Source organism: Stenella coeruleoalba (genome assembly GCF_951394435.1).
Source record: "Stenella coeruleoalba genome assembly, chromosome: 16".
Lineage (NCBI taxonomy): Eukaryota > Metazoa > Chordata > Mammalia > Artiodactyla > Delphinidae > Stenella > Stenella coeruleoalba.
Window position 1 is genome coordinate 72,707,494 of NC_137162.1, and position 21,452 is coordinate 72,728,945.

At 36.9% G+C, this 21,452-nt stretch overlaps 1 protein-coding gene across 1 annotated transcript in view; it reads right to left on the reverse strand.

The window, feature by feature from the left end:
• PHYHIPL (phytanoyl-CoA 2-hydroxylase interacting protein like) overlaps nucleotides 1–6,351 on the reverse strand; it is a 96,454-nt gene extending 90,103 nt beyond the window's left edge. The window contains exon 1 of the mRNA XM_079901079.1: nucleotides 6,056–6,351. Within this exon, the coding sequence (XP_079757205.1) occupies nucleotides 6,056–6,161 (106 nt within the window). The 5' untranslated portion in view covers nucleotides 6,162–6,351. The remainder of the gene's footprint in view (nucleotides 1–6,055) is intronic.
• Between the last annotated feature and the right edge of the window lie 15,101 nt (nucleotides 6,352–21,452).

The window sequence follows — 21,452 nt, forward strand, 5'->3', positions numbered from 1 at the left end:
AATGGGTTCTCTTGTGGGGATCCACATTGAAACAATAATGAGAAGGCAGTATATAATACTGTTCTGGGAATGATTTTTCTGAGAGGGAAGCACCCCTAGAAAAGGGCTAGGGACACATTTAGATGTCCACTGAGACCTAAAATTTGAGATGTAAAATACTGTCATCACAATGTCTAAATACTCTTTCCTTTCTCCTTTTTTTCATTCTTGTCAATGATTCTTCAGATTTCCTAGACTTAAAATCCTAAAGTTACCCCCTGTCACTTTTTTTTTTTTTTTCGGTATGCGGGCCTCTCACTGTTGTGGCCTCTCCTGTTGCGGAGCACGGGCTCTGGACGCGCAGGCTCAGCGGCCATGGCTCACGGGCCCAGCCGCTCCGCGGCATGTGGGATCTTCCCAGACCGGGGCACGAACCCACGTCCCCTGCATCGGCAGGCGGACTCTCAACCAGTGCGCCACCAGGAAAGCCCCGTCACTTTTCATTTTGCTTGAAAATTCAATCAGTCACAAATTATTGGTAATTATTTTTAGATTTTTCTTATACCATTGCCACTCACTATCCTCCCATAGATAACAGGCTGAGGCTGCCTACTTTTCCTTGTTGAGACTCTTCAAATTTTCTAATACATTTCTGCTAGAAGTCCTCCCCCAATACTAATTTTACTTCTCAAATGTATGTGTATAAAATACAGTCTTCTTAATAAGACAGTTTAACTATTGTCTAGTAATAATAAAATACTTTAAACAGTTAAAAATGGGCAAATGCTTTACAGTAGTAAAGATAGAATTTCAATGATTTATAAATAATAAAAAGATTCTTTACAGAGAAAGTTAAAAGAAATGTAAAACAAATCCAAGAAAGAGGCAAATCCTATAAGGAGAACTTAAATTATACATTTAAGGGCAGAGAAGGAAAACCAAAAACTAGAAGGATCATGCTTACTGCAGTAACTGATGCAGCCGCTGTTATTACCGTAGCCCAGGATAAAACATAAACGTCATCATGAAACTCTACTCACATAAGTTAAGGGAAAAATCAAGCTTAGGCCTAAAGAGAGGGAAACATCAGCAGCAATTTTTTTTTTTTTTTAAAGTGACTTGGAAGTTGCCTAGATAGTGTTCTATAGAGTGAATTTCTAACTGGCTTACTTACCTAGGCAAGAATGTTACCACTTACAACGTATTGGTCATTCTACCACTGGAGGGAGCCTGGTCACATATCCTTTGATGTGACTTTTACTCTAAAAACTTCCTGGTCTCCTCTGGGAATGAATCAGAACCTCTACCAAGAATATAAATTCGTTTAACATAATGTGATGGTTTTCAAGCTTTTTGCTTGTTTCTTTTAGTTTTTCTTTTCTTTTTGTTTTGTTTCATACTCACTAATGAAAATTTACAGCATCTCTATAGTCAAATCAGGGTCAAAGAAATGAACCCGGAGGTCACATGTGTTGGTATAGATCTATACTTAGAAAAAAATCATAAAGAAAACAATTGATAAATCAAGAACAGAGAAGGGCTCTGATGCAAATACCTACCAAAGCAGGTATCAAGGTCACAAGGTACATGAAAAACAGCAAACAGTAGGTTCAAAATAGAAGCTGAAAATAGCTTTTAGGATTAATGCTGAGAAGGATATTACTGATGTGATAGAAAAATATAAGCAAAGGATAGAGTACTGTAACTGTGATTTTACTGTTCTTTTCAAATTCAGAATTTACAGTTTCCATTGACTACTCATGAAGTTGAAGTGACATAAGAAGGATTTACTATCTAAACAAAACACAACTGAAATTTTAAAGAAGATCTAAACATTGGCCAAAAAATAAGAATTAAAAAGCAGTTCAACTCAAGAAGGTATGTGAAGAATAACAGTCCATTAAAAATAATTATTATTCTCTATTTTGTTTCAAGAACTGTGAGAATTGGTATATAATACTTTACTGAATATCTCAGCAATCCTACAGGACTGACATTATTATACCCATATTACATGAGAAAGCTTGAGGCTAAAAAATGGTTAAGTAATTTGCCTAAGATAACATATCTATCAAGAGTAAATATTGTATGAGAGGTCTGATTCTAAAATGGTATTACCACCATGCTATTTGCATGTCAGTGAGACTGAGTAATGCCTACCTTACATTTTTGTACTATGAAAGGTAATAATTAAGGCTATTTGTCCTAGATGTCTGCTTTAGAAAATATCTCCAAGAATTATCTAATATAGCGTTGTTACTAAGCACTCCTGTATTACCATGTTTCCAAAATTAAAATTTGTTTAATTCACACATCAATAAGCATAAAGAAGAACGTCTCAACTGATTTATAATTTAAACAAATATGATAGAGTCCAAATTCAAAGGAATTTATCTTTTAAAATATGTTAAAAAAGAGAAGACCTTTTCCCTTTTCTTCCGCAAACTACTGGTAGACAAAGACAGGGAAATGTCAGCTTCTGCCTGTGCAATTCCTTTAAAATGTGTTCCCTTGCTGACTAGCATCATACACCCCACAAACCGTATCTAGGCAGTCATAAAATGCCCAAATCATGGAAATAATACTTATTAAAGCTAGAAAGCATTGGGGGTGGATTCAATGCTATACAGCAAATTAACTTTGTATTTTCTTCTTTACTATTATAACAAGAGTTCAGGGAGCTTGGATGCATATAAAGCAACATAAAGATAAATCTTTCCTTCTCGGCACGGAAATAAAGCTTCAATATGTATATGCATGATGAGAAAAGATGAAGAGAAGTAACGTAGAATTCTATGTGTGGGGTCAGAGCTGTTTTGTCGTGTCACAGGTCAGTGAGGGTCTGAAGAAGCTATGTGAAGAAACAAACTGGAAATAAGTTCCCATATTACTAATGCTTCCCAATGACAAATTAATGCTTTTTTCTTGGATTTTTTTTGAAAAGCCACAATTAAAGTACATCATATACGCAACTTGAGGCTACTTCAGCACAGCAGAGGCGAATAACAGAAACACTCTTTTACTTACAACAAAGATTATAGAAACTACTAGATTTACAGCAGATCTTCAGAGGTTTCCTAATAGAAGTTGATCCAGAATCCTCATGTTGAACTACAAGTAACATCTAGGCAGGGCCATTTATTAGCAACCAAAGCACACATGCCTAGGATAAAAGCACACATGAGATAATGTGTGTGTATAAGGACCCTCTTGCTTAATTAAAAAATCCAATTATATAACCACTTGGACTCTATTCCATATTCTTCAGAGACTATTAAATATTTTGAGGAACGATGAGAAAAAGAAGCATTGTGAATTGTTGCTAATAATGTAAATAGATTGTAAGAAAAAAGGCAATAAAAGAGGAGATCCAGGGAAGCATAAGACATACAGTTATGTTTACCAGCAGCTACAGATCTTAGTTGATGCAATATGCAAAACATTATAAAATTAAAAATGTCTATCAGTGGAGAAGGTAAAAGGAAATGTTTATTAAACAATCATATGATACTTTCTCTTATTCTACTTTATTCCACTTCTAAGGAATTAATATTGCTCTAATTTTTCCCATCATCGGATTAATATTAGGGTAAAATAAAGTAAGTAAAGAGCAAACAAATCTATTTCTATAATAAAATTATGAAAGTATAGCACTTATTATGTACTTAAGCACATAATAGATCTACCACATACTAATTTTTCTATGTTATATATTTTCAACAGTAAAATAATGAGACCTGAGAGGGAGTGAAAGTAAGGGAGTGAAGGAAGCAAATGCATCTAGCTGAAAATTTCTCAATATAAAATTATGATAAATAAGATCTGGTTGAAAAACTTAATGCAGCATTTAAAAATTGTTCTGTAAAAATAACCATATCACCTTCTCTAAATTATTCCTATGACACCAACTTAACATTTTTGGATTTGACATAGAGTCACAAAATGAAAAGTTAGGCATTTAACAACATCTTTACACTAGCTATTTTCAAATTTTACACATCTTTTAATAGAAGAGTTAGCCCTCTGTATTTGTTGGCATAAGCTATTTTATAAAATGAAACCCTATTTAATTAATCTGTGTTGACTCAGAACTCTGCAAATAAGTATTAATTTTCATAGATACTACCTAGTGCCAATACCCCCGCCATTAAATGTTACGTAATTTGCTCATTTTGCAAGGATTAGTAATGTGAACTAAAACAACTAAAAAATATTACCAAAATAAAATAACTTCTACTCTAGGAGGAGAGACCATGGTAAATGCAGCACATTAATTTTTGTACTCTGCATTATTAACTCTGTAAAGGTCATTTTTAAAACTTTATTTTTCTTAGTATCTTTGAAACAGGTGGTAAATGCAATTTTAAGTATTGATTACTGGCTTCTGAGGAGCAACCATGAATTGCCCATTTCCAATAACTACAGTAATGAGCTTTTGATAAATCACTGAAGTAAATGAAAATAAAATCTGCCTTTATTTTATTAGATTCTGGTTTTCTGTCAAACCAGTCTAGGAAAATAAAAATATTTACAGTGATAACATTACAGAAAGTCATTTCACAAAAGTATAAACAAACCCACAGGACTACAGGACTTCCTATGTGCTATGTTAAAAATAATCTGTATAGTCTAATAATGTAACCTTATATATGGAATACCAAAACAATGAATCTTTTTAATGCCATAAATATGTGCACTTAATACTATGGTGACCAAAACAATTTAAGGATAAAGAAAATATAAGCAGCTTTTGCAAGAATATTTATTATCCATACTACACCTGTTTCAGAATTATTTAAAGAGACTCTGGCTTCAAAGAGCAATTAATCAAAGACCCATTGTCCTAAATTTGTTATTAAACGGAAACTCGGTGTTCAGTTGACCTAAACCGTACTGTATAGCAACGCCTAACCAAGTTATTACTATTTAAATGGACGGGAAACAAAACCTCTGCTCTCTACTTGGATTACATACTGATCAATTTTATGACCTTATTGTGAGTATATATCTACATAACCTTGGCTAAAAAACCATTGTAAAATCATCGTCTCTATATACAGTTAAACATTAATTTCATGTATAGCCAAAACTGTTCAGGATCATCTTGACAACACATAAATTGTTTTTCCTTTGTCACATGTATAATTTTTACAATTATTAGGCCAATCAGTACGAATCAGATGAGTTCTTTACAAATGAAGTTTTTTTCCGCATTACTGAAATAGCACTGACTCTCCAACTAATACAGAAGCAGTGTGAGTACCCGTGCTGCACGTAGTACCGGTTTCTCTCTTTAACGCTCAGACCGACGTTTAATCAATGTCCTTCTTCAGGAGACTGCCAACTTTAACAACAGAATAAGCGGTATGATATCAAGACACAATGGCGAGTACTCGCCCCGTATTCTGAATCACGGCAGATGTACGAGGCCACTTCCTTCACAGATTTTTGACAGTTTCTGAATCACAGCCCCAAACGGCGAAGCTGGTGGCTGTCCGTGGTGCTGAAACGCACTCTTTTTCTGCCCCCTCACTGAAAAAACTGTCACCCCCATCCCATTTTGAGAGGATAAAAAGACTTCTAAATGTAGATGTTCGGAAAAGGAACTGTTAAGTTTCTGGTCAGAGACCGCTAACTAGTGTGTGTGCGGAGAGAGGCGGCGGGGCGAGCAGGCTGGAAACCCCTGAGGGCATCTCCCTTTCGACGCCGGGAGACCCAGGACTGCGGGACTGCGGCAAAGATCAAAAGCGCCGCGTCCCGGGCGGGAGCCGCGGGCGGGAACGGCGCCCTCGCGAGGGCAGCCCTCGGCCGGGGCCAGGCGGGCGAGGCCGGCGAGGGGCGCCGAGGCCGGGGACGACGGCGACTCTCCCCGCCAACGCGCGAGCCCCGGGGTGCTTTTGTTTTTGGGGTCTGAGGGGCGGGAGGGGTGGACGAAGGGGAGCCCCCACCGACATTCATATGCACAGGTGGGACAACAAAAGACCCTGCCGCCCGCGCAGGGGCGGCTGAGCCAGAGCGGCCGCGGTGCCTGGCCGTGGGCTCGACCCCCCCTCCTCACCGTCCCGGCCACTCTTACCGTCCCGGTCGCACAGCTGAATGGCCTCCAGGCTGAGGTTTTTGATCACCTCCTCACAGGGGCTGGTGGGGCTGCTAAGGGCATGATCCAGGCGCGGCACCTCCATTTTTCCAACCCCCTTCTCACGTCCGCCTGCTTCGTATCCAGGCTCTCTCCGCGGACCGTGTGAGAGAGAAGGGCGGGAAAGGGAAAGGGAGTGGCGGAGGAAGGGAGGAGGCCTGGGACGCGGCACCGAGGGGCCGAGGCGACGGCAGTGGCGGGAGCTCCACTGAGCGTGCGGCTCTGAGAAGCCGAGACAGTCCCGGCGCGAGAGCGGGAGGCGGCGCGCTCCCGGCGGGAAGAGGACGCGGCGCGCGGGGAACGTGAGGGAGAAGGCACGGGGCGCGCACGCGCGCGAGAGGACGCGCCCACCTGCTGGCGCGCGGCGCTCCCTGCCCCCCAACCCCTCGGCCTTCCGTGCGTACGCGGCCCGGGGGGCCCTCGCGCCTCGGCGCCAGCAACCCGGCGCGTGAGGCGTCGGACGGCTGAGCGCGCCGGAACGGCGGGCGTCGCGGGGCGTGGCGGAGGCGCCCGCTTGTCCCTCTTTGCTGGTGAGGGCGGTTTGGCGTTCCTTCCCTCCTCACAGTGTTAGTCGGAACCAGGTTGGCACTGCGGCGTCTGCACGAGGAGGTGAGAGTGAGCAGTTTGTTTGTTTATCAAGGATTGGAAGAATGAGGGTCCAGACCCTTTTATATAGGGTTTTGGAGCCAGCGGGCTGCCTTCGCCCCCTCAAGGTCCCGGGCTACTCGCAGACCAGACTTAACGTGTTCCGCCAGCCAGTCCTCAGAAACAGCTGCGTCTGTGTGAGAAATGAGCGGCTTAACTGAGGAGTGGCGTGGTTTAGGGACAGGATTTTGGTCGTCCCGAAGGAGGGGCAAACAGGGGAATTCAGACCTGCCAGGAAAGTGAGGGAATGAGGAGATGCCCGCCAGCCTGCTGGAAAGGCAGCAGACGTGCTTCGGGGGCCCCAGCTCCCCACCCCAAACTTCTCAGTCTAGCTTCATTCATTCATCCATTTATTCACCCAACAAATAAGTAATAAGCGCTTACTCTGTGCCAGGCTTTGTTCTGGGCGCCAGTGAAGGTGGGAGACGGTGCCCTCAAGGATATGGAAGGAACCTTTTCCACGTGGAAAATGTGCTTCCTTAAGTTACCCTAAACTTGTCTGCCCATTTTTTTAAAAATGTCACTTAAGATTTAGCAATAAATCACTCAGTGGAGGTGCAAATGATTTTTAAAAAGAAAACAGAGGTCACAGCCTGTTGATCTCTGTTGCCATTTGCATCTTTGGAATAGTTTTTAATTTCGTAGCTATCTGGGGATCAAAAGTAATGCCCTCTCCCCTTTTGAGTGTGGATTCCCATTTGAAATTAAAGTTTCTTTTCACTGATTTCCCAACTTCAAACCTAAATGTTAACTAGTAGAGTAACAATTTACATAAAGATTGCTGTATGCTACCCTTTCTAGTCACATCCATTTAGCCATGACAGAACTAAATCTAGTTAATTGAAGCCTAATAAAACAGATGAACCAGCTTAGGGTAAAACAAGCCTGTGAGACAATTTGGCACGACTGCAAGTTGTTAAAAATCTGTGGAAGATAACTGGGTCTCTTAAAGGGAAACGTCCTCATTATGAACTTAGGTATTAACGAAGATGGATCTCCTTCGTGTAGTTTGAGAGAACTTTTGTGTCAAGTGAGGAGTGTCCCCAAGGAGACGATAAATTTTTACTTGTCAAGAAATATGGCAAGATGGGGCTTATTAGTGAATTTCCTGTGTTCCAAAGACGAACACAGTTTCAACTAGAAATTGATGTTGTCAGCCCAACCACAGTGGGTTCATCTTTCAGAGTGGTGGTAAATTTACAAATCTTAAAAGGAACTGTGTAAGATAGATTACCGATTTATTGATGTACAGATGAGACATATAATTCATGCATATAATTAAAATTATAACTTATACAGATATTTAGGAAGCACCTGCTGTGTCCAAGGACAATACACTAGATGTTGGAAATTTTGAGTTCATATCTATGAGCAAAGATAGACATTGAAAAAGTAAAATGATGAGTGTAATGGGGAAGAGGAAGTATGGGAGCTTGGGGAAGTGCACACAGGGACCCCACCATAGTTTGGTTAGTTAGGAAAGCCTCTAAAAGGATTTTATGTTAAAGGAACGGGAAATGTGTGAAAGGCTTTAAAAAGGAAATTACCATGATCAGATTTTTTTACCATTACACAGAAAATTTGTGTAATGAGAAAGGGGGTAATGTTTTGAGAAATGGTAATGTGATTTTCTGGGCATAAGACCTCTTCAATCCCAAGCACCTTTCTGCTGAGGATTTAGATTATTACATAAGAAAATGAAAACTCTTTTCTTCTCATACCTAAGTTGCAGTGGGAGGAATTGTAATCCCCATACACTTACATCATTTAATTGTTAGCTTGAGGTGCCCACTATTACAGTCAAGATCCTACCAATCATTCACGCTCGAACTCAAATGGTACATTCTCTGTAAAGATTATTCCCACTGCCAAAAATCTTTTTGTTTTATTTAAAGCCCTTGACAAGAAGTTGTTTACCTTTGAATAAATGGTAAACTAAAATCCTAATGAAGTAATCTAAAGTCTTACTCATTCTGAGCCCAAACATGCCTACTGTAAGGTCAGTACAAAGGCCTTAATTTTCCCCTCTGTCGGTCATACACAATAATGATAATCCTGCTTCCTTCTGCACACATATATTCAATTCTCTGGGTAAATGCTGCTAGTTCTTTCAAACATTTCTGATGTCACATTGCTTTGAGTCCCTCTCTCACTCTGGACACTGTCCTCTGGATAGCTCTAATTTTTGTAAGAGTTCATAGGTGAACACACTAGGGGTAGAAATATAATAATATATAATACAAATATTATAAATTATATTACAAATATATGTAGGGGAATACACAGTAGTCTATCACTGTCTTTGCTCTATATGTCAGATGTCTTGTAACACAGCCCAGGAACACATTAGCTTTTCTGACAGTGTTATCACTCTGCTGACACGTCCTGAGCTTACAGTCACATAAAACCTATCCTTCTTCCCTGAACATTTCTTAATTCCCCCCTTGACGTTGTAAGTTTTGAGTACATATTATAGTATTTGCAGAGAGAAGATACTCAGTACAGTTTGCTAAATTATTTGATTGAAGTTCATTCAGTACTTTTAATGTGTTTAATTATATTGTTGCAACTAGCCTAGGATTTTCTCAAACCCAAAGAAGAAGTCCTTTAGGTAAGTTTTTAAGTGCAGAGATCATGCTTATAGGACCCACAGCTGTAGGCACAACCCAGTTTTTTTTATTATTAGGCAGAAGGCAAAGCGTGAGAACCAAAACCATAGGTAGAAGGAAACTCCAAAAAATGCATAGTAAATGGAGTGTTTTTTCTTTATCTCATAACATTACCATAACTTTTCGTAAGCTCTTATTATAAATGGTAGCATGAAAGAAAACTCATGATTGATAGAGACAAACTTGAAAGCAACTCAGATACTCTAAATTCTTTAATTTGATTCAAGTTGAGTAGAGTCTGGACTTGTGAAGATCAAATGAGATAATGCATATGAAAGTGTTGTGTGAGCTGTGAGGCACTTCAGAAAGTTAGGATGTTGTTATTACTGGGCACTAAGAATGCCATTAAGAAAAGATTTCTGGGCTTCCCTGGTGGCGCAGTGGTTGAGAGTCTGCCTGCCGATGCAGGGGACACGGGTTCGTGCCCTGGTCCGGGAAGATCCCACATGCCGCGGAGCGGCTGGGCCCGTGAGCTATGGCCGCTGAGACTGCGCGTCTGGAGCCTGTGCTTCGCAATGGGAGAGGCCACAACAGTGAGAGGCCCATGTACCGCAAAAAAAAAAAAAAAAAAAGAAAAGATTTCTTGTCAATTTTACAGTACAAATTTCTGGATATATTTTAATAGCTATTTCAAAACATTAAGAACTTCCATATTTAGAATATCTTTATGATTCAGTGTGTTGGAGCCCTTAAAAATTATGCCTCATTTTGTTTGCTTTGGGTTTTATCTCAATGATAGATTTTTGCCAAACCCATAAGCAAATATTCAACATTGAATCTCTGCCCAGTATTTGATTTCTACACTCCTAATTCTGTATCACCAAACACCAATGGGAGAAGGTAGAGAACTATAATGACTTGATCCATTATAAATCCATGCTGTCAAAATTCAGCTTGCTTAACAATCCAATGGCTATTGCAGACCACTTCTCTTTGAAATCCCCCAGCTCCACTCTCACTTTCAAAGGATGATGTCTCTGTCTCTCTTTCCTGGAAAAAAAAGGAAGGCAGAGTGAAGTTTCTCTTTTGTTCTTACCTTTAGCTCAGTAGGTCCTGGTAAAATTTGCTACTTTGCCTTCCTTCATCTGTGCTCTCCAATCAGTGCCTGTGTATTCCAGAATATAGTTAACTCCCTATTTTTACCCCCTCCAGCTGTTTTGGTCTTTTTCTTTCCTCTGATTCTCTTTTTTGTTTTTAAACATTACCAAATCTCCTTGATTTTTTTCTTGATTAAACATCATTTTATTTTAAATTAAGGTTTAACAGATAAATTATTTCTGAATGGTCACAACTAAATCCCTTGCTAGTATCTTAGCATTATACATAAACATAAAATACACCCTTGCCAGAAACACTTCAACGTTTAAAACTAGGTACCATGAAGCACTGACACAGTATGCTGGATTATAACTGAATTTTGATTCCCACAACACACTTCAGGTCAGTTCACTCTGCATTGCTCTCCAGGGCTGAATGGAAGGGGACATACCACACAAGGGTCAGTGGAAAGGATGGAAATGTTTCATCTTCAGCGCTGGCCCTAATGCTCATCAGATCTTATAAATCCCAAGATAAACGTGGAAGAACATCAAACTCATCTAGGGGAGCTGCTCTTTCCCAAGGTTTCAGTTCCAAAAGCTTCTTCCTCAGATGGAAAGTAACGAAGGCAGGGTTTCTTTTTAGAACTCAGTTAATATTTCAATGTGTTTTCTGCCAGCATCTCATAGATATGTGTGCATAAATATATGCACATTTATAAATACACACACACACACACAAAAATTTGCTCCACTATCTAATGTCATCTAATGTCACCTTGCTTTATTTTTCTCAAACAAATAAAGCCTAGCTCTGGGTATGTGTTTACTAACAGTATTTGTTCCAAATCTCCTGGATTTAAAAAATTATCTTACTTGAACCAACCAGTTACTATACAAGTTTTAAATTTTCTTAGGTAAATAAGGATCCCATTATAAATTGTGAAGTATCATAAAAGTGTTATTCATTGCTTTTATTTCCTTTTAATCCTCATACAGTTTAACACCCATCTCTACCACTCTGATTCTTACTCTTCAAAATCATCTTTGGATTTCGTGAGATTTTTCTTTTTTTTTTTTTTTCTGCAAGATTTTTCACATCACCAAGTATAAAGGCCTTTTATCATCTGCATCCTCTTTGATATTTCAGCAGTTTACTTCTGAACTTCTTTAGCACTGAACTCTATTGGATCTCTTCCTTCACATGTGCTTAATGTTTATCTAGCTTCTAAGCTACCCTCTTGAGTGTAGGTGTTTGTTAAAGTTCAGCCTCTGACATTATGTTCTTCCCTGTTTAAAGCCATTTCCTCTGAGAATGCATGCATTCCCATGAATTTTAATGTCTTCTTAATGTTTAAATTCTCACCTTTAACGTCAGATCTGTATCTCAAGTTCCCAACTATAAACGAAAGCCATTGGCCTATTTCCAGTTAATGAGCATTTTTATTTACATTCCCATAACCATTTCTAATTGATCTGTTCATCCCAAAAACTGATTACCTTTTCTGATTTCTTCCATTATAATCACTGGCAACAGTATCCTTTTAGTCACGCAGTGTTACCCAATTTTCTGATTTTCTCTTTTCCTCTTTAAATGAAACTATCCGGAAAATAATTAAAATTTTGCAATAGTTCTTGGATGTGTGATTTTTTTATGAATTATAAATACTGCTAACACATTAAGTTCTCATCATTTTGACCAGATTTTTTGAAATTACCTTGTGAATAGTCTTACTACCTCCCTTCTTCAATCATGCTGCTACTAAGATTGGCCCGCTAAAGCACTTTATTGATCAGAACTTGCTTGATAAATTACAGTGGCTACTTATTTTTGTTCTGCAGTTACTGAAGTTTTCTAGGCAGTTATATGACAATTGCAAAGCAATGTTGTAAGAAGATTAATCTGTCCATGTTTCGTGGGATAAACGTAATGGAGGAAGACAGGCGTTTAGGAGATTATTATAGTCCAGGCAAAAAACATAATGTATTATAGACTAAGACATTAGAAATGGGAATGTAAAGGAAGCAATGGATTTGAGAGAGTGGTGTTATACTGTTGTTTTCTGAGGTTATTTTTAAAAATCACAAAAGGAGAGGTCCTTCAATATTTTGACACTTTAGAAGATTAAATTGTTCACTCATATTATTGATGGCTATATACTATAAATATTAATATTATAGTACAGCATCCTATAGCAAATGAAGCAAGAAAAATGTATTGAACATACTTCTTCCATCTGTAAACCCAAGTCAGTGCACATTATTTAGATTTTCTGGGATGATACAAAGACACTGCCCATGTCAACATTTCCCCTTACACCATGTTATTGCTGTTATCCTATAATACAGATAAATGGAGTTGCTTCTAGCTAATTTTAGCAAGAGTAGGTGGCATCATAAAAATTAGCGCAGCAGCTATTCACAGGAGGGGCTTCAACTAGAAAGTGGCAATAGTGAGGCCATGGAGACAGATAGCTATCACCTTCTGCTCTTCCTAATAAATCCCCATCATTCAGACACATAAATGAGACTATTTATTGTCCCAATATGTGTTCATATTCATTGTATAATATTCATAAAGGTGTTAAATGCTTCAAAGATTGGAATATTTGTTTTACCATTTCCTTGTTTGAAACTTCTCCACAATAGCTAAGCCAAATTGTATGTGATTATGCCTTGCAGCTAGAAAACTATTTCCTTTTGAAGTAGTCTGTTGTATCTAGAGAGAGCTCCAGAGTCAGCATTGTATGGAATCCAAAACTTCCTCCACTGTCAGTGTTTCCCCACTTATCTTGAAGACACAGAGAACAGTTAATTCTTCTTCACATGACAGCCGTATGTGTATAATGCAAAACATGGTTGTCTCTTCTGATTCGTCTTTTCTCCAGTCTGAATCTTTTCATATTGCAGCTTGACTCAAAGCATATTGAGTCCTTGATTTCCTCTGAATATGCTCTAAAGTTATATATTTCATTCTGAAAATACAATGTCCAGGACTAAACACAATATAATGGAGGAGGTCTGATTACAATAGAGCAACTTATCTGAACATAAATTGCCAGTGCATTCACATTAAAAATGTTATTTGATTATTATTTGACAGTGTATGTCTATTCATATTTGGAAAGTCCTTCACAGTAACTTTCATTTATTATTCCTCACAGCAACTTTCTTGAACTTTTGTTTTTAAAGCTGAAAGAAATGCCTACTGTCATTTTTACAAATCACAGACGATATTAAAGCTAATTATGCATAACATATAAAAATGGGATAACTACTGCAATATGGTTGTATTCTATGTAGTCTCTTGATTACTCTGTGGTCCTTAAGACCTTTAAATGACACAGTATGTCATGAAATTTGATAATAAGATTTTCTGTTTATGATAAGTGTCGTATAACCACACAGTATCTGTGGATTCACACGTTTTGTGGGACAGATCATGGGCTAATCTTCCATGGTGTGGAAGGTATTGACAGTTCTTGAAATGCGATAAAGAAGCCTTATTTCAGATATTCACAGGAAAAACCTGACAGCCTTATAAAGATTTAGTGGATAGTGTTATAATGATAAGGGAGAACATTTCTTTGGTCTCTTATGTGATGCTTATTTATTACAATGTAGTCTGTGACAGTGCATTTACTTTTTCCTCCACAAAAATGTTGCTCAACTAAACTAGTAGTTTGACTGTTTAAGATATCACAAAACTGAGGAATAAAGGGAATAAAGGGAATAATCAAACATAGCCGAGAGAGAGACTAAGTCTACAGAGACACTACATAGATAGTAAGCCTACTGAAAAGGTCTTAATACTCCCAGGAACCAGACTGATACAAATACAAAGTTAAAGTCTAAGCCATCACCTGGCAAAATTGAACTTTTAAGAGTAGGCACATTTAGTTTTATTCTTGCCACACACTACATTTTGTTGCCCTGGTTTCTATTCCATATTATTTCACTGTTTTACACCCATGCATCAATCACTCTTTCTAGATCTTTTTCTTTCTTTCTTTCTTTTATATCATAGAAACTAAATATCCCTAGTGGTATGGGGGCAGGGGGAGGAAAAGAAGACAAAACAAAACAGATATGATACTTAATAGGACCATGGTAGGCCCTCAGTAGTCAGCTCCTCTATTTCTCTTTCTTAAGGATGTCTTTATAGGTGGCCCAAACAACTGTTTACTTCAGGAAATATATTAATATGTATTCAGTCAAACTAATCTGTATGGTGTCATATGAACAAATCAAGTATCTAATTTGTTTTATAGCTTTAAAATACTTTTTTGAACATCTTTTTGAAACTGTGCTAGAGTTTCTTAAGACAGCTCATAATGACTTTGTCTCATGTCTTCATAAGAGGCTGAGAATCTCTAGTAGTAAATGGTACAAATGATATTTTTACTGGTCTCATTCACCTTATGGATGAGCAGAAAAACCCTTATGGGTCAAAACCTATGATTGATTTTTTTCTTCTGCCACCTCACAGGAAGACTTAATTTGGATATATTAAGTTTCTATTTCAAGGCACTCTTCTTTCTCACTACTAAGGCTTCAGTGCCTTTATCAAGATAATGGCCTCTGAATGATTTGAAAGGGTAAACTTGTGGAATTGTTTTTATAGCTGAGTTATAAGATAATTTAGCTTTCAGGTTTCATCCTTGACCCCTTGACTATATCTATCTGTTCTCTATCCTTTAGTTTCTCAGATTACAAAGAAGACAGCTAAAGCTAAATCAGTTAAACACTTTTTTTGTTTGTTTGTTTTTGTTTTTTGTTTTGGATGGTAGTGGCCTGTGGATACTGAGTAGAAGGAGAATGTTTGCCAGATCATTGACTTATAGACTAGAATCAACAAAAGTAAACTCCATTGGTTTGATTAATGCAATTTAACAAAGATTTTTAGTACTTCCTATGTAGGGCACTAAGAACTAGGACACAGAGTATAAGACTTTATTCTGAGATTGAATTTACTCATGAGAAGGTAACAGTCTCCTGCTATTGAAGAGACCTCAAATTCACACAAATAATTTGCTTTTCATGATATAGTATATGCTATAACCAATTTTTGGTCAGAAAGAAAGACATTAATAGTTTTCTGGTATGCCAGTGTATAGCCTAAAATATATATAAAATATGACACTTCATCCTAATTCACTCTTCTTTCATTTTCCATACTGTTGGTTTGTTTTATAGTGGTAATAATTGATCTGTACTTGAATTCTGTGTAGCAAGCATGTGCTTTATAATACTGATTTAGAGGAGAAGGGCATATGGAGAAGGAGAGAAGATACAGAAAAACCTTAAAATTTTTATCAAGGTATTTGTAAGTATTGATGTTTCACCTTTTTACACAAAAAAGTAGAGCTTAGAATAAGGCAAAATGTGGCAAATGCTGTAGGAGGAGAAGAAATTGTGTGCTGTGGAAGCACAAAGAAGGAAGAAATTAATTTCAGCTAGGGGAAATCTATGTGAATAAAATGCTTGTCCTGAGTGCCATTAAGTACAATAAACTAAAGTGCCATCAGGTTGCTTCTCTAGGCTCTGTGTTGTACTCAGAGTGCTGCTGAGTCAACCGTTTAATCTGTAGAGGTATCCACAGAAGCATTCATCTTATCCCCAAAACATTTTTTTATTTTTTTATAGATATATCAGGAAAAAACAGTTTGATTAAATGGCCCATTGTCGACATACCTGATATGTTCTTTCAGGTTGGGTCCTTCTAATGAGTAGGGAGGATGAGCGCTCTATGTGCAGAGGCCATTTAACAATGATGAATAATGAAGACAGTTATACAGACAACTTTAATCTCATTTAATGTAATGAAAGTACTTGTATATACCATAAAATACCATATAATACTATTATAAAGGCTTATATTTAAAGTCTTTATTTTCTTGTTTCACCTATAAGGATTACATTACATTACATTATAAGATTGGTCTGGCAGTGCTATTCTTTGAAAATCTGGGCTTCTGAATATTGACTCTGGTTGATTCTAAGTGATAACCTATGATACCATAAGTTTTAATTTTTAAATTAAAATTATCAAATATTGTTTTCTTACGATATATTTTGTGACTATTATAATAAAAGTGTCTGAGGCTATTTAATCTCCTATAAATATAAATATGATTTATATTTCTCTTAACTAAAATATAAGAATAAATGTATATTCTATAATTTAGATAAACATATATCTATATATAATTCTATATACCACATAAGAGTATATATTTATATTAATTAAAACATAGCAGTTTCCATGTTTATAACCTCAATAATTCTGTTCTCTGCCCATGTCTTCAAATAAAGCCTAGAAAAACAAATAGGACCTGTTTTATAGACGCTACGTAATAGTGCCACAGCACATGACTTCCAAACAGATTTATAAATAGCATCACTAGTCTATATTTTGCTCTAACTACAAGCAGTGTTTAATAAAATAATTTTAGAGGATATAAATTTTCAACTGCCAATTTTGACCTCAGTGAGTTTTTCATTGAGATATGCATGTCTTTGTGAAATTTCCAACTATCTATTCTATATATTTAAGCTCCACACTTACAAAATGTAAAAGTCTTTTTTATCTCAGCTCAGTACATTATAAGATCATCTTTTATAATAATTCATATTCTGTTACCAGGACCATTCATTCTTCTCTTTTCCCATTATGTCTTCTGGGCTTTTTCCAAGCATATACCATCAAGAGGTAACAGTTTACACTTTCTCTTCAACCCCAGTGTGAAGTTACATTTATGAAAAGGTAAAAATACATGGAAATATTTCTAATACGTCTAAGATTTTTTTCCTAGTTAAAATATATCTAAAGTAAGAATAAATAATCACACATAGATCTATTCTGTATACTATAATTTCAGGGTTATAAGATTATAAAGTGACACAGATATCACATGTTTTCATAAAGTCTTTATTATATATACTTCTGTATATATTAATATACATGACCATCAAAGCTGAAGTGGGAGGTCCTTGTCTTTACCCTGAGTCTGAGCTGCTGATACCCTCCTCAAACTGTGTCTACACATTCCTAAACTATGGTGGTGTAACACAGAGAACTAAAGAAATATTGAGAACTAAAGAAATATTGAGGAATAAAGAAATATCTTAAAAATGACAACTAATATGATTAAAGTTTCAGAGTTAATTGATTGTTTTTTTAATTTAATTTTATTTTATATTGGGGTATAGTTGATTTGCAATGTATTAGTTTCAGGTGTACAGCAAAGTGATTCAGTTATAAATATACATATATCCATTCTTTTTCAGATTCTTTTCCCGTATAGGTTATTACAGAACATTGAGTTCACTGCGTTATACAGTAGGTCCTCGTTGTTTATTTTGTATACAGTAGTGTGTATATGTTAATCCTAAACTACTAATTTATCCCTACCCCCCACCTTTCCCTTCTGGTAACCATAAGTTTTTTCGAAGTCTGTGAGTCTGTTTCTGTTTTGTAAATAAGTTCATTTGTATTTGTATCATATTTTTAGATTCCACATCTGAGTTATGTGATATTTGGCTTTATCTGACTTACTTCACTTAGTATGATAATCTCATCCATGTTGCTGCAGATGGCATTATTTCATTCTTTGTTTATGGCTGAGTAATATCCCATTGTATATGTACATCTTCTTTATCCATTCCTCTGTCAATGGACATTTAGGTTGCTTCCATATCCTGGCTATTGTAAATAATGCTGCAGTGAAAGTTGGGGTGCATGTATCTTTTCTAAGTAAGGTTTTCTCTGGATATATGCCCAGAAGTGGGATTGCTGGATCACATGGTAGTTCTATTTTTAGTTTTTTAAGGAACCTCTATATGGTTCTCCATAGTGGCTGTACCAATTTACATTCCCTCCAACAGTGTAGGAGGGTTCCCTTTTCTCCGCACCCTGTCTAGCATTTGTTGTTCATAGACTTTTTGATGATGGCCATTCTGACCAGTGTGAGGTGATACCTCATTGTAGTTTTGGTTTGCAATTCTCTGATAATCAGCGATGTTGAACATCTTTTCATGTGCCTTTTGGCCATCTGTATGTGTTCCCTGGAGAAATGTTTATTTAGGTCTTCTGCCCATGTTTTGATTGGGTTGTTGTTTTTTTTTGATATTGAGATGCTTGTATATTTTGGAGATTAATCCCTTGTCAGTCGCTTCATTTGCAAATATTTTCTCCCATTCTGTGGGTTGTCTTTACGTTTTGTTTATGGTTTCCTTTGCTGTGCAAAAGCTTTTAAGTTTAATTAAGTCCCATTTGTTTATTTTTATTTTCATTACTCTAGGAGTTGGATCAAAAAAGATATTGCTGTGATTTATGTCGAAGAGTGTTCTGCCTGTGTTTTCCTCTAAGAGTTTTATAGTATCTGGTCTTACATTTAGGTCTTTAATCCATTTTGAGGTTATTTTTGTGTGTGGTGTTAGAGAATGTTCTAGTTTGAGTCGTTTTTTAAAACTGACTTGAATGAAGATGGTTTGGGTATCATATAATTCACACAACATTTTTTCAGAATTTATAGGCACTGTTCTAAATACTTTATATGTATTTATTCTTTTAATACTCATAACAACCCTTGAAGTGAATACTATTTTTATCCTCATTTTACAGATGAAGAAAATGAACACAGAGGTTAAATACTTGCTCAGAGTCCCAAAGCTTGAATCTGAACTGAGATAGTTTGGCTTCAGGCATAATTTAAAAAAAAATTTTTATTGGGGTATAGTTGCTTTACAGTATTGTGTTAGTTTATACTGTACAGCGAAGTGAATCAGCTATACGTATACATATATCCTCTCTTTTTTGGATTTCCTTCTCATTTAGGTCACCACAGAGCACTGAGTAGAGTTCCCTGTGCTATACAATAGGTTCTCATTAGATACTGTCTATTTTATACATAGTATCAATAGTGTATGTATGTCAATCCCAATCTCTCAATTCATCCCACCCCCTGCCTTTCCCCTTGGTATTCATACATTTGTGCTCTATGTCTCTGTTTCTGCTTTGTAAATAAGATTGTCTATACCAATTTTTTCAGATTCCACATATGTGCGTTAATATACGATATTTGTTTTTCTCTTTCTGACTTACTTTACTCTGTATGACAGTCTCTAGGTCCATCCATGTCTCTACAAATGACCCAAAATATTCCATTGTATATATGTACCACATCTTCTTTATCCATTCCTCTGCTGATGGACATTTAGGTTGCTTCCATGTCTTGGCTATTGTAAATAGTGCTGCAGTGAACATTGGGGTGCATGTGTCTTTTTGAATTATGATTTTCTCTGGGTATATCAGGCATAATTTTTATCTTTATATTCAAAAAAGGGAAGAGAAGAAAAGATACACACACATACAGGCAGAGAAAGAGAAAGAAAGGGAGGAAGAGAGAATATGTATATGTGCTCAAACTCAGTGTTTTCATTTCTTAATAAGAAAGAAATACTGGGTACAGTTTCATAACTTCCTACCATAGTTAAAATTTTCATAGAGAAAGAAGACTCACGTCACACTTTCCTTACCCACTGAGGAAAGAAAAACACTAATAATAGTCATTTTCAACTCTTTTCAGTATTATTTAATGTTTTGAATTGTGGCCTGTTGGCAATTTTCTTCTCTTTTCTTTCCCCTTCTCTTTCTCCCTTCCCCCTCTTCCTTCCTTCCTTCCTTCCTTGATGATGACAGTGATGGTATACTAGAAACTTGGGGAATGGCTAAAAGGCTAGAAAAGTTTTCGTTTCCTGCCTCCCCAGCCTCATCAGGCACAGTTTTGTGAAACAGTTTTACTTGTATTTGAAATAGAATGAATTTTTGTTTTGTTTATGAAGAAAGACACACCTATGTGCAAAGCCTTGAGTGATAGAAGGAACTCCACATATGATCTGTGATTCTAAGTCAGTCTAAATTACTATTTCAACTGTCTTCAGACAAAATTAATAGATTCTGTAACCTAATGCTGCCCCTGGGATTATCTACAGCAGATTTGCTGAAAACACAGAATGAATGAGAATTAAAATACCCTTAAAAATAGCAAATTGGAATCTTTAGACTCATAAGTGATTTCTTTGATGATGTTTACTTAATTACTGTTGTTACCCTACCTTTTCAAGGAATGATGAGCCATCTATCTTTAGAACTGTCTTAACCTATCTGCATACATAAAAGGTAACTAAGGAAAAGAAAACATAACAGCAACCTGATAATAATACATATATAATTTTCTGACACAAAATAGAAATGTAACTTGATCACATAATCACTTGAATTTTTCTATACATAGGAGAAGCATTAGACTTAAAGTTTTGAGATGCATACAGAAGTGTGCTGGTAAATTGGCTATACAAAGCCTTGATTTGTAACATTTGACTAGTTTTGTGGTATAAATACTCTTATCATGGGTTGATTTCAAGCTACTAATGGTTTAGCAACTGCCTTGCAAAATTTATGAAAATTTAGTACTCAGCTCTCTCATACAACTAATATATAATTATATGACTTGGTTACTTAGTCCCAATGATATAACTGCAGTAGACTGATTATGTTATGGCCCCAGTGCTTCACCCCTTGTGTATCCACATCCTTTGCCGTGTGGCCTTTGTAACGTGCTCCCACTGATATTCTTGAACCAGCGAAGTGATTTGCTTTGACCAATGGGATGTTATCAATCATGATACAAGTGGAAGCTTGAAAAAGACCATATTTCCACTCTTTCTCTTGAACTTCTGCTATTGCCATTAGAACATATTCAGTCTAGCAAAAGCCAAATTTTCCTGCATTGAAACTGATATCATCCTAAGTCAGTTGACAGTCAGCCAATCCCAAGACATGTGAGTGAGTCCAGCCAGAATCACAAATCTGTTTGCCTGACCTACTGATGAGTACAGATGCATGAACAAGCCCAGCCCAATTACGTGGAGCCGTAGGGACATAGGAGATAAATACATTTTTAATGTATTCACTGAGGTTTT